Raw genomic sequence first — 14,477 nt, forward strand, 5'->3', positions numbered from 1 at the left:
TGCTAGTACAATTTCAATCTGGACAACATGTTCTCCATTCCTTGTCCATCAAATTTTGACAAATCTGATTCTATAATATATGAACAAACTTTCTATTCAAACAACTCCAAAGTTTCAAATATTATCATCCCTAAAACTCTTTAGGTGGCTACTAAATGGAATGCTACCATCATTACCAAGCTCTATAGTAGGAATGAGGCTAACTCCATTTTAGTGATGTCTATTTCTTTTACTGGTATGACGGATTGATTGATTTGGAATTCTAATTCTTACTCAATTAATGATTGATACTCAAAAATTTTTTTGCACGTTAAGTCTTTAGCCATAAAAGGAATTTGGAACTTCCTTTGGAAACTTCATCTACCCTACAAAACTCTGCTATTCATTTGGAAAATTATCCATGAAGCAACACCTACTAAGGATGTATTGAACAAGTATCATCTCAACACTATTCTTCAGTATGTCTTTGGTTATGACACACAAGAAACTTTGCATCACTCTTTCTGTAATTGCCCTTGCATAAGAGCCATCTAGCTGTCTATATGCTCCTCAAACATTTCTACCCAAGGTCTTAACTTTTGGATTCTTCAAATTTCAAAAGTTTCGTACCAAAATCAAGAGACTCAAACTTTTGAACGTATTTATGTTCTACTGCATCTAATCCAGTATATAAGAAATCATGCTTTACATAAAGATAAGGTAACTCCTGTCGAACAAATCATCAAGAATTTTAATGAGCAGTACATATTTCTTAAAGATGCATGTAGAAGGAACAACAGCTAACACAAGAAGAAAAAATATAAACCTTAGAGCCACTAAAGAATTTTCATCTCACTTTCATAATCAAACTCATACTATCAACTAGGAGTTTCAAGCGCATGCTCTGAGAAAAAGGGGAAAAAAATCTTACTCATGATAATCTGGATCAAGAATTTTCTTTGAATTATTTTGGAAGGATTGAGAGCTTTGGAAATTTGAGAATGAGATATAACAAGAGTATTTGCTTTTGCCTTGACTCATAATACCTCGAGAATCAAGATATTGCAAAGCTTTTTGAACAACTTCACCGGCTATGCCGTTCAAAAATGTGGTTCACGTGACTTGTCTTTTGTTGCTAATTTCTATTCTTTTACTGTTTATATTTTATCTTTGACACTGTAAACTTTTCTTTTATTGTTAATATATTTGCCTTTAAAAAAAAAAGGGCAAGATTCCCCTGCATACTGCTAGCTTTAGTTCCTTCTTCATTCCTTCTCCATTCCTTCTTCATTCCTCAGCTACACTTACGGTCTCCGCAGATTACTCCTCTACCACCTTGGCCTTCAAAGTTCTGCTAGATAATCTTGAGCACATCTAATAGTGAATTTAATTTAGCACTTGCCGCACACTGTAAAATTACTATATTTTCCTTCCATAGGTTTTCCTTGGTAGCTTCTGCTCCTCTGCAAATCCTCCGCCAAGTGTCACACTTATGGCTCTCAGAAAATTGTTGGCAGAGGATTCATGGTTCACAGAAAACACATGACAAAAACACACGTCCCATGCCAGTTTGTTAGACCAAAAAATTAGATGAGATAAATGAATTAGGAAATAAGATATTTACATGAAGCATGACGCCAAATAACAAAAATTTCGTGGGTGCAGAGGCAAATCCAGAAATTCCTGTTGCCCCATGGTCTCTGAAGGGAATAACAGTTGAACCCATTAGCTACTAAAACCCTAGGACTGTATAGAACAAAAACAAAAGTCCTTTACAAAAGATACAATTAGGTTGCTGCCAACTGGAAGGAAAGGCAATGAACTCCCAAGTTCCCGAAAGCCCCCAGTTAGATAAACAATCCACCATCTTTGCTTTAATCTTGATTTATGCCCCAGCTTGCAAGGCCACGGAAAATTGGATAAGCATCTAATTCACAAAATATTACTACATAGCCTAAAAGAATTATCCCACATCATGTACAACAAGATTTTAGGATTTCCCCTTCCGACAGACCAAACAAAGCAAAGTAAAACCCTAAAAATACAATGTACGTGCAAAATTACATCCTTTCATTGCATGGTGCGGGAATGTGAGCGGGCAGGCAGATGCAGAACTACTTCAACATCACCTTTCCAATAGGCAATGAACACGGTCATGAATAGATTGGCGCCTTCCCTGGTTGATACACCTAACCTCACTCATGGGCAAGCGATGTTATCTCCAAAAACACACCAGAATCTCTTCAGGATGATATCGGTTCGTATGGGTATGATAACCATGGGTGCTTCAAGGCCACTGATGCAGACGGCCGCTTCTTTGGGTTAATCTCAAGCAAATGCGCAACGAAGTCAATGAAGCCTTGATCTCCCATTGGCAATCTATGCCTCAAGGATGTCTTCTTTGGAATAAGGTACTCTAACCTGTTGGTTTCCTGCATATTACAGAAAGAGTTTCTTTATAGTCGAATAATGTCAGGCAATATGGCAAGGCAACATTTCCATTGTGACACCCCAGGAACTGATATATTGAGCTTTGAGAAGCTAACGCATTTAAGCAATCCATAAATCAGCAATTATTCCTTAAAATGCTAAAGCAAAGAAAACTAACCAACAGACGAGAATAAAATGATTTCATTTTAAGAGTGTACGTGTAGGAAGTTCTCTTTTCATTGAAGCACTTTGCTTTAATGGATAGGGGAACATGAAATAATTCTCCTCTTATGTTTGCAATGTCATGAGAGTTTCTCCAATCCTGATTAAAACCTGATAATAACATCGTATCGATGGTGGTTGCCTATTTAGTCGAATGAGGAATTCTCTTTATCAAGATAATAACTAATGTACAACGAAATCTAATATACCAAACGTTTCACCGTCATTCACTTTGGAAAATACCAGCTATCTTTGGAGCTTCTGCAGAAGAGACTATATTTTTTATGGCTTGTCACTCGCCAATTTATACAAGGCAGTGATAACACCATCAAGAATGTACCCGTATCAGTGGGGTGTCAACACTCAAAGAAATGCAGGAATGTGCATGACACCTATTTTCCATTCTCTCATGACTTATTAGTAAAACTTTATTTGACTACCATATTAGTTTTGCTTCTCCATTGCAGAGATGACACCGCTAGACAAGTCATGAGCGAGACATGATGGTAAATAGCTGGGTAAAAAAAAAAAAATCTTATTACAGAAGTTTGACAAGACAAATGAAGCTGCAGTGTGCTAGGATGGTAATATATCAATACATCAGCCTGATTTTTCTCAGTTTCTTCATTTTGCATGAACATAGCAGAAAATCTGTCAACAAGCTATTCCTACAGCATTGAGGTGGTAGGTAGAAAGCTGTATACTTCTGAATTCTGAGATTATATCCATGTTAATGCTTTCTAGAGGAAGGGACTTAGAAGCTGGTATGATCCATAAATAAAAAAGGGCAATAGATAACCAACTAAAACAACGTACTATTGCTAATGCAATTGAAGACCTCTATATCATCACTTAGATTGGTTATTTGTGTGTGTTGTTTCTACATAGGGCCTGACACCAACATTCTTATATGTTTAGCATTTCTCTATTTCTCCCTTTCATTTCTTCACAATGCATCATGAACAAGCAAGTAAATAGAAATGAGACTTCTAGCCTGGGCTACATGCCAGGCATATGACAATCATTACATATAGTTGCAGGCCAATTAATCTTACATAAAAAGTAAAAGGAAATTACAATTTTTACCTGATTCCTTTCATAAAGCATATGATTTTTGGTGAAATACTTGTATGTATCCCGTCCTTTTGCAAGCATACTTTGATCAATTGGACCAATGATGCCAATCACTCGGGCAAGTAATGTAGCCGGTGAATCATTTTGGAAGAGAACCTGTGTATGTTTAGTAGTGTCAGAGGATTAAAGAGTAAAGCATGCATGCATGCATTCAACAAGCTAGAAACAGAAGCACTTGGGGCAAAACAACTGATAAATCTCATAACTGCTTTACCCCCACCCCCCTCCAACAAGAAAAAAGCATAAAATCTCATTACTGGGAAAAAAATTTATCCATATAATATAATTCAAGAGGGAAACAGACCCTCAAGGAAACACCAAGTAGCATCAAGCTAGTAAACCAATGGTCAGTGTTTCCCATGGAACATTTGATCACTTAAGAGGGACAATTTTTATGCTAAGAAAAGTTTGCAATAACTATACACCATAAATTCATCAAACATCAATGAATCTTACATTGCCAGTACAAAGTTCTGCCAAGATGCAACCAAGTGACCAGACATCAATCTTCTTGTCATATGGCAGTCCTAAAATAACCTCCGGAGCTCGATAAGACCTTGACTGAACATATGAGCAAAGGTGATCTGTCTCAAAACAGCTACTCCCAAGATCAATGACTTTCACCTCACATCTGCTATAGCTTTTTACCAAAATATTCTCTGGCTTCAAGTCACAATGTATTAGTCCAAGGCCGTGCAGAAACTGAAGTGCTTCCAAACATTGAAGGGTTATTGACTGCAGCCATAGAATTAGATAAGTTCACAACGATAGTTAAAAAGATACAAGTAAGACATCATGAAGAGGATGGCACACTGCAAACCTGCAGTCTTGGCATTGTGAAGTACACTTCTCCCCCTGATTCTCTATTAAATTTATGGAACTCATATAAGTTTGCTTTGAGCAGCTCACATACTATTAACAGATGTTCCTGCCATGCAACAGGGAGAGAGAATTAGAATTAGCAGTAGTAAAGTCAGCACATCAAAATGACACCTTTATAATATTGGGAGTTGGCAAGTTAATAAAAATCCACATACAAATACAAGAAAGACTAAGAAGGGAGATGACAATGTTAACGTATATCTCATCTTATCACTTTGACTCGTTTGAGTATGACTTGGATAGCTAACGTAATTAATTGCTTTCAAAGTATTGCAAGTATTGAACCTACAATATGTTAAAATTCACTGTATACTACCATATTACATAAGATAACACATGCCATAGGTTACAATTCTTGCAGAAATTATAAACGGATAAATAGGAATCTCATTCAAAATAACCATTGTTCAAGCAGAAATTTCAATTTTAGAGATAAAATAGAAGATGAAGATCAAGTAAGTATAAATAATATGACTAAAATACCATTTCAGCATCCAAAAAAAAAAAGCTTATCTTGCAATGGAAGCAAGATCATCTTGTAGTTGTAATATCTAATGCCCAATACAAGATATCCCATACGTCATAAAAACCTTGAATTAGATAAAGAAGCACATAAATCTAATGCTCAATACAAGAGATCCCATACACCATAAAAAACCTCAAACCAAAGAAGCACATCACAAAATTATGCTAATCTTATGATATGAGTTTGTAACAATAAAGAGCACACAACATCAAATGTCAATGCATAAAACAAGGCAACAGTTAGCACAAAAAGTGGAGAAATTTTTACAGATGACAAATGAAATAGAAAGTAGAAAAAGAGAAAAGTAATTGGTAACATGTCGATATACCTGAATGGATGGCTTGAAAGAAACAGTTAACAAATCAATAGAGATTGAACAATCACTTACTCGATAATAGAAATAATCATACAACCGAAGAATGTGATACTTGTCTGCAGGGTCATGCTTATTGACATACTTGAGAAGCTTGATCTCATCAAGGCTTTGATCAAAAAAGTCTTTGTTGTTCTTTATAATTTTAACACAAACATCCATGCCAGTATGCAGGTCATGAGCCTGTATAGCTTTGCTGAATGCAGCAGATCCAAGATACTCAGTGACATGATAGCGTCCAGCTATTACAGAGTTTAAAACAACATGGAAATTCTTGTCCTCCTCAAAGCCAGTTCTGAACAATAAAACATGGGTTAGAGTAAAAGAAGGGGATCCATAAAACAATGGCATGAAATGATGCCTGATTTACATAGCAAGAAATTATCGCAAGTGTCAGAGGTCATTCTTCCATCAAACAAAAAACAATAACGAAAAACATAACCTTACCATCAAGGGAAAGGAAGTTCAATGTTCCAACAATATTTTCTGAAAAAATTGAATTGTTCATTTCTTGAAATGAAATAGATAAAAATTAATTGAAAGATGAAACAAGTTTAGGAAATTACAGCAACCACTAACTAGTCCAAACAAAGGATTTACCGTGGAAGTTTCACTACTAGTATACGTATCAGCACAAATATATTCCAATGGTCATGCTAATTATAAACATCATCACAAATCGTAAGTATATGGGCTTGGTTTTGGATACACCTTTAAGGTATGTGATATTTTACAAATTAGGAAGTATAATAGCAGGTTTGCTATAACCCAGCTTTATCTTATTATTGATTGAAGTGACCAATATGATGAGCTAATGTGATATTCCAATCCTGGAAGTGAAGAGAGAAATAAAACGAAAACATTCTTCCAAATTAAGGTTAGGATGCACAAAGTTCATCAGTCTCAAAATATTTTTTTTAAAAAAAAAAAGACAATAGTGATCACTAACTCCATAAACTTGAAAGTCAATGAAAATGGTAATCATGTTTATCAGATAAGTATATCTCAACCTGTAAATAAACATGATTGTAAATATATAGCTCAGATCAGCATATTGAATGAGACATGCCTGTTTTTCCTATGCACAATCTTTAGATTGAAGGTTTCAAATTCCTCCTCCTGTGCCTTTATTTGCCTTACTTGCTCTTGAACAGCAGCAGCCTCTTCATCTTCCAGTAATGCCCCAAGATCTTCTTCCCTTGCACCACCATCCTTTTCATCCCCTTCGAGCTTGACATGCTCTTTTTCAATATATCCACAATTTGACACTGTTGGAGAAGAGTTAGTGGACCTTACATTAGCATTATTTTCGTTTTCATCCCTAGAACTTTTCATGGGCGAAGAATCACTGCTCTTCTGCCTCCATAAAGCAAGCATATCATCAGATCCCACAAGTGCATTAAGACAATCATCATTCTCTTCGGCATTGCATTTTGACCAAAGGGGCTTACTGGTGCCAGCCTGAATCGTTGGACCATCTTCCACGGATAGGGGAAATGAGAAACCTCCATCAATGTGAGGTTTCATCTGCAAGAAGGTACCTTTATCATCCCCAATGACATGTTTATTTGATTCACTCTTATCATTTTTCTTCTTATATTTGCTCAATTTATTGGTAGATTTCTTATTCAGATCATGATGAGAGTGTCTAGAGCTGTCGAGTCCAACATCATGGTCATGGAAATATTCTAAATCACCTTCAGTGCTACCACCAACCAAACTTTCACGCACTTCACTGCCAATATCTGCAGCATCACTGTTGATTCCCACCCCAATTGACCTAACTGAACCATGCTGATCATCATCCATACAAACATCTTCTAGTCGTAATCTTCCATTGTCATTAAGAACCTTCCCATCTCCTAGCATGATTAGGTCATCTGTCTGTGTGACAAAGCCCTGCCAGACAGGTTCTGCACGCATGAGATTTAATTCTTCTTCATCCATCAATTGCCCATCATATTGAGCCATTAGATCACCCCCATCAGTCCTGTCATACACTTCAGTTACTGTTAAACCAATAGGATCATCAGAAGCTGTAACTGGTTCAACATTCTTTGCTTGAAGATATTGCTCTCCGGAGAAATAAGAATCCTCCTCAGCAAAAGATTGATCATCGTCATCATCTTTGGCAGGACCTCGGTCTGGATGATCTGGAACACTTCCATGGCCATTCCCCTTTTCATTATCACTAGGATAATCAATTTCATGTGCCAAAAACCAGGATTCATCCTCGATAGGTTGTCTCATGTATCCAACATCATCATCATCATCATATTCATCAGAGTCCCAATATTCATTTGGATAGTCAACAGATTCACTCAACCCATCACCAACTGTAGCAAAACCAGACACAAGATCAGATGTATCCTCTGCTATCCCTTGACTTACAGAGAGCCAATTGCCCCCTGTAGCCCTCCTCATACCTGGAGCACAGATGCAAAGGTCAAATCTAGTCTTCAGAAGGAGTGTACGCAATATGCAAAATCCGATATAAAAATTAGGAATCAGAATCAGCAATATAACATATAATAAGGTCAGTTCGTGGCAAGTTAATCATCTACTACATGACATACCACACAATACTTCAATAGAACGTAATACACTCTTTATTATTCTTGTATCAATGTAGAGAATGAATGCAAAAGGAAATATATTGGAAGAAACAATATACAAAAAATTGAAAACCTGTATCAAGTCTAGTGGTAAACATTTTTCTTTAAATTCAAATGAATCTTTCTTTCACAATCATCATATCGCATGCATAGATGTGTATAGGAAACAGTTTAAAAAACAAGACTGTAAAACCAGTCATGAACTTAGTTCAGTTTACTTTGAAAACTGACTGGCTAAAAAAAAAAAAAAATCATAAACCAACCAAAGTAATCGAAAATTGACTGATACATAAAACCAGCCAAACCAACAATTTGGCCAGTCCAAGAGGGCATCGGATTGCTTAAAGTTCTTCTTTCCAACAGCCTCTTCCCCCATGATAGAGAGGCCCCCCTTGAGTCTGATATATCCTTTCTCAACTAAAACAGGAGTTGGCCCTACAGCACTTTGAATGTTATAGCCATTCAAAAGCTATGTAGAAAAGAAGGGATAAATTTTCACAGATATAGATGAAAGAGAACCCACCTATGAGACTAGTTTTCTGCTGAATCAATAGTTTCTATTACTTATTGTATTAATTTCTTAATGCAATATATATAATTATTATCAGTTCAACCACCATAGATCCAGCGAATTATGAATTAGTGTCTCTTATCTCTGCATATTTAATAACAAGCTTGATTTAAAAAGGGTGAAAACATTGACTGAAAAGATACAACGTTTTTTAATGAGCAGACAATTGATAAATTTCTTTCAATGATAATCCATTCCCAAGTGAAATCCACAAACGGATACTTTACTTATTAGGAACATTGTAAATTTGTAACATAATTTCATTCTTTGCATAGTTAAGTCAACTACAAACAGCCTCCTAACAGTGAGCATGAGGATTGCAGTCAATTCAAATTCTTGGCAACTTTCCCCTAACATTTTCATTGACTCAACATATAATAGGAGAAACCCCCTTAGAAAGCTCACTTACAGGCATCCTACGGATACTGAAGAGGAACTGCCGTTCAATACAGTCCAGAAGCAAAGCCTTTGCAATTCTATTAACAGAATAGCTACATTTAACATCTTAACAATAATCTTCTGATTATTCCTTCCTAAGCCATGTAATTTAAGGCTTTCACTTCTTAAATAACAAAAACAAACAAGTATTCTACACAGTACACAGTTCAAGTAGCAATACAAAACATTATTGTAAATCCTACTGCGAACCACAGATATTTAAAGCTTGTGTAGAGATATCAGCTAGTCCTCAAATTCACACAAAACATTATTGTAAATCCCACTGTGAACCACAGATTATGCATATCTCATTGACCCCATAAGCCGCCTTAATGTTATACTCACTCCATTTAGAATTATAAGACACTTTTAACTAATTTACGCCCACCAATAAGTTAGACGATGGCATTTAAAATTACACATTCTATTAGAAAACCTTATTACTAACACCCCTAATTAAAGGCATTTTTGGAAAAATTGTGTTAATTACACCTTGAAAGACCCAAAATGTCTTATACTTTTAACACAATACTCTAGAAAAAGTATCTTGCAATATTAAACAGAGAAAGTACTCATCCTCAATCAAACGCTTCCCATTTGAAACATACCAGAAATAGCGAGAAATCACACAAAATGGTGAAAGAACCCAAGTCCAAATCAATTCATTCATCCCGAATATTAAAAATCATCAAAGAGGCTAATCAAATTTATGCACAATACATCAATGGAATAAAGCTTCAAATCACATAAGCCTTACAATACATCACCAAATCAAAACATAAAATGTGGATATAAAGGAACAGACAAAAAGCTTCGTAAGAACTATAGATCCCAAGGCTAGCAAGGGGCAAAGCTTCCACTGAACCCACAACATCAACTATAATCATGACTAATTAACAACAGCAACAGCTAAATCAGACCAAAAAAGAGTATGCTAATTGAAATTCAGATTTCGCTAGTGAATAAAGGACAGTGTTAGTAATCATGCTATATATGAGCTACCTGAAGGAATAATTTCTTGTCCAACAGGCACATCCAGATATGATCCTATGATTAAGGAGCCATCAGCACCAGCTATTCTTGAAGCAGGTCCATCACGCTCAAACTTTTCTTCCCAGTTAATAGCCAAAGGCTTATCCTCTGACTTTAGTTTAACAGGAGGAAGCCTAGGAAATTCTTCCTTCTGATTCCCAGGTGCAAGAGGGAAACTTATGCTACCAATGGTCTTCTGTTCCAAACTGCTTTGTGACTTGCCTAAGTAAAAAGCTCTACCCACTTCATCCACTTGCTCTTTTATTGATGCACGAATATCACTAAATTCTGCCCTTCTTTTTTCCTCTTTCTTTTCTGTAAAAGATGCATTACAACTTGAAGAAATGTCGCCCTTAGAGAAAGGGAAAACAGTTTTGACAGAACAATCTCCCCAAATGTCTGGAGATGAATTAACATTCACATCAGTTGCTGACCAGGGATTTTCTGCAAAGTTCTCTTTGAAAGATGAATTGTTATATTTAAGCTGCCGATCAGGTTCCCTAGGCTCTTTGGCTTGCAGACTTTCATACTTTTGATCCGCAGAGGCTCTAGTAATACTACTTCCAAGCCATGAGGCTTTCTTATCAGTGGAAACAGTATTCTCCCCTCCAGATTTTGCAATAGTGTTGGACCCATCAAGAGCTTCACTTGTTTGATATTTTGATCGCTGAGATGACAGGGCCTTCAAACTATCATTGGAACTTGTGCCCACATCATTTTGGAAAGGCTCCACAGGACCATTGCCAGGATTGAACTTCCATGAGTATAAATCCAGCACACCGTCCTCTGAACTTTTAGAGAAAGCTAAGCTTTTGTCACTTGTCCGAACCACTTCATTTAATTTATTCCGTTCCCCAATAGAAGGAACATTTTTCCATTTTCTTTCAGTTTCATTCCTACCAGTCCCACACTCTATTTCCTTCACAATTAGTTCTTTTGACACTTCAATCTTATTATGAGAACCTGACCCTTGAATTTCTAGAACTGGCTTCCCCTTATCATTTTCTGACTTATTATGTAAGGCCTTTTCCTCCAAGGAAAGCTTCTCAAGAAAGCCATTTAAGTCAGGACGGCTATTAAGCTCACCACGCAATGCAGCTTCAGCTCTTGTAAACCGATTCTTCCTCAGAAAGTCCAATATAACTTCAACAGAGTTTGTATCCGCCATTATCAAGCTCTACAAACCTAGACTCAAAAGAAAAGGAAATAAAACCAGACTTTAGAAAACCCAAAAAATAATGGCTCATTTAAAATAGGGATTAAAAAAAATAATTAGACATATGATTATGACACCGATCTTTACTGATGAATTTGGAAGTACATAAAAGACGAAATTTTGAAATATGGTGGGAGCCCATCAAACCATTTTGAGTCGAGAAAGTGGAAAAGCTTACCCCAAATCAAGCACAACCCAGTGGCAGCATTTTGTCTCCTTTATACCCTGATTAAACGGAAAAGTAAAACATTCAGAGGTTTATATTGTTATTTCTATTCGAACAGATTTCCAGCAATCAATAAGAGAAAACTGGTCCAAATTTCTTTCTTGAGAATGTCGAAACCTAGGTCTCTAAATCCATCACTACGAGGTGCCGGCCAAGCTCCAAGAGTGGAAAGAAACTACTCTCAGAACCGATCCGGCACCATTACATAAATATTCCCCCCAAAATTTACAGAATGGGAATCAAGGCTGCAAGGATTTCCTTCTCCTCGACCCCTCCACTAAACAGGAAATTCCAAGCTTTTCAAAGCAGGATTTATTTGCCACCACAATCTTCTTGGTTACAAAAGCTGGAACCCAATTTCCACAAAAAGCGGAAGTAAATCAAGATCTGACATTTACCTAGCAAAATGATTACCTGGGTTTTGGAGTAAGATGTGAAGAGGAGAAAAATGGGTCCCAGAATGACGAACAGGGCTTGAAATCTCAAAAGCAAAAAAAAAAAAAAACGCAAACAGACGGAGGAGGAGGGAGAGCACCTGGCGTTGGTGGGTAGTGTGTCGCTGCTTCCTTGGGCTCGAGGTTGCGTTGCCTTGCTGCTGTACTGAAAACTTTGGAGGTGGTGGACCTGAGCTCGGAATATGCAAACATATATTTTGCTAATTACATTATTTTAAGGTTTAAGTCGTTAACAGCCATCTCTTACACCATTTGGAAGGCTAAACATCCTTTGTTAGGGTTTTCTCTCGCCTTAATTTTAAAATTGATCCCGGCATTGCGATTACCGTTCAAAGACATAATTTTCTTTTAATGAAGTATCCGATAAAGAAAAGTGTGTTTCTGCCTTTTGTGTGCGGGCAAAAACTGGGAATTAGGAGCTGATAGCAAATTTAATTGGGAAAAGGACCTAGACTTTTCTAGCCAAATGCATGAAAGAAAAGGTTCAAAAAATATGGAAGATGAAATTCTGAATATTTTTTTAAAATACTTCCTCTGTTTCTATTTATAAAAATGTAAAATTATATCATACAATTTAAAAATATTAATTAATTATATTAATTATGTTTAAAAATAAAGAAATTAAATTACAATACCTTTTATTAATTATATTAATCAATCTTTTATTAATTATTTCTTATAATTATGAATAATAAAATTATAAGAAATAATTTAAAAATTTACAATAAATATCTATTAAAAATTATGATTTTATTTATATAAAAAATAAGTTAAAAGTTATAATTTTCTTTATAAATAAAAATGGAGGGAGTATGGTGAAATTTTATTTATACTCCATAAGACATGAATAAAACGATTAAAAAACAAAAAGAACCCAAGAAGAAACTCCTCAAAACTCATGAAAAGAAAAGGATAAACATAATAGAAAATAAAGATTGGCATGACAAAATAATCCACAGCAGATGAGACCTAATAATAAAAGCTATTAAACGTACAAAAAAACATGAACAAAGAAAGCCCAAGCCAAGCATTTTCAATCCATGGAGAAACTCGAAAAAACTTGCTTGAAGATGAGGTGGAGCTAGCTTGAACTCCAGCTCGGTGATGGTAATTGGAAGATTAGTGAGTTGAACAAAATGATAACTCAGTATTAAATCATCTGATAATCTCCCATATGATTTAAAAAAAAAAAAACAATGCTTAAACTGATGAAGCAATTATCATTGAAGATTTTCACCCACATTTTAGATAATGACTTTGCTCAAAATGACATAGACAGCTTCAGAACTTGACCAAAAACGATGAAGCGATAATCTATGTTGACCCTCAAAGTGACTACAAAGCTACTTTGAGATCCCAAAAGGTTTTTAAAAAAAAAAACAGATGAAATGCTAAATTTTTCATTAAATTCTTTTTTTCACTACAAAAAAATAAATCCCCTTTTTTGGTACATAAAAAATGGTTTTTTGTTTTTGAAAAAATCTACGTTTTATCATCCATATTTTTTCGGTGAATTGTCAAGATTCTTTTTCTAATTAATTTTTTTCATATATAGTTATCCCTAACTATACATATACACACATATTGGAGATGAATTTTATGGGTGTTTCAAATGTTCTCACCCAATGAGTATAGAGTATGTACACTGTAGTTGCCGGATTTCATTCTACCAGAAATAAGTAAAAAGTGAGTTTCATGGCTGTTTTATGAATAGGCATTTCAACTATTTCTCTGCAGCCATGTGAATTGTCTAATTAAGGTACACTGCATAGCAAAAGGTAGGACTGTGGGTGTTCTCTCTATATATTGCATCAATATTTCCAACAACTATTTGATTAAATCGATAATCTCTATAATACCATGTGAAGCACTCACTGAATAATTGGATTTGGAGTATTCACCAAATCTAGATTCATATATTTATGTAACGCTACTAATTTCCCCCCTATATGTGGCATACGTTTATAAAATATATATATATATATATATATATATATTGTAATATCCTGATTTTTAAATTAGAAATTAATTGACAAAATAAGAATATTCAAGTATTTAATTGAATTTGAAAACGTAGTTAAGAAAATATGTGTATTAAGAGTTTGATTTAGAATTTTTGTGAATTAGAGGTTTTAATTGAGGAATTTTGTATGATTGAAGGTTATTAGGCTAAATTAATTGTTTAAGCACTTGATTATGACTAAAATTGGGCCTAAATTTGGGATCCAAATTAGGTCTTGGATTAGATCTCGGCCCAAAGTATTCAGCTTAAGTGAAAATCTCCAAACGGCAAACAGTGCATTTTTTGCACTTATATTTCTATTTGAAAAATAGAAATACAATGGGAAAATAAAAGGTGTGGGTTGCAATTTTTGGAT

At 35.3% G+C, this 14,477-nt stretch overlaps 1 protein-coding gene across 2 annotated transcripts; it reads right to left on the minus strand.

Annotated features, from left to right (window-relative positions):
- Window positions 1-1,581: 1,581 nt before the first annotated feature.
- Window positions 1,582-12,375, minus strand: LOC129313444 (uncharacterized). Of its 2 annotated transcripts, none has more exons than XM_054956553.1 (9): window positions 12,180-12,375; window positions 11,597-11,643; window positions 10,173-11,387; window positions 6,616-7,972; window positions 5,562-5,841; window positions 4,586-4,693; window positions 4,222-4,500; window positions 3,718-3,861; window positions 1,582-2,411 (listed from the first exon to the last, which is right to left on the minus strand). In XM_054956553.1, the coding sequence occupies exons 3-9, from the start codon at window positions 11,368-11,370 to the stop codon at window positions 2,223-2,225; spliced, it is 3,555 nt and encodes a 1,184-aa protein (XP_054812528.1). In that variant the 5' UTR covers window positions 11,371-11,387; window positions 11,597-11,643; window positions 12,180-12,375; the 3' UTR covers window positions 1,582-2,222. The 2 variants fall into 2 exon arrangements, with proteins under 2 accessions (XP_054812528.1, XP_054812538.1); XM_054956563.1 differs by lacking the exon at window positions 12,180-12,375 and adding an exon at window positions 12,059-12,078.
- Between the last annotated feature and the right edge of the window lie 2,102 nt (window positions 12,376-14,477).

Source organism: Prosopis cineraria, unplaced genomic scaffold (assembly GCF_029017545.1).
Source record: "Prosopis cineraria cultivar Desert tree isolate PC_DT_omini unplaced genomic scaffold, ASM2901754v1 PC1, whole genome shotgun sequence".
In the NCBI taxonomy this organism is placed as follows: domain Eukaryota; kingdom Viridiplantae; phylum Streptophyta; class Magnoliopsida; order Fabales; family Fabaceae; genus Prosopis; species Prosopis cineraria.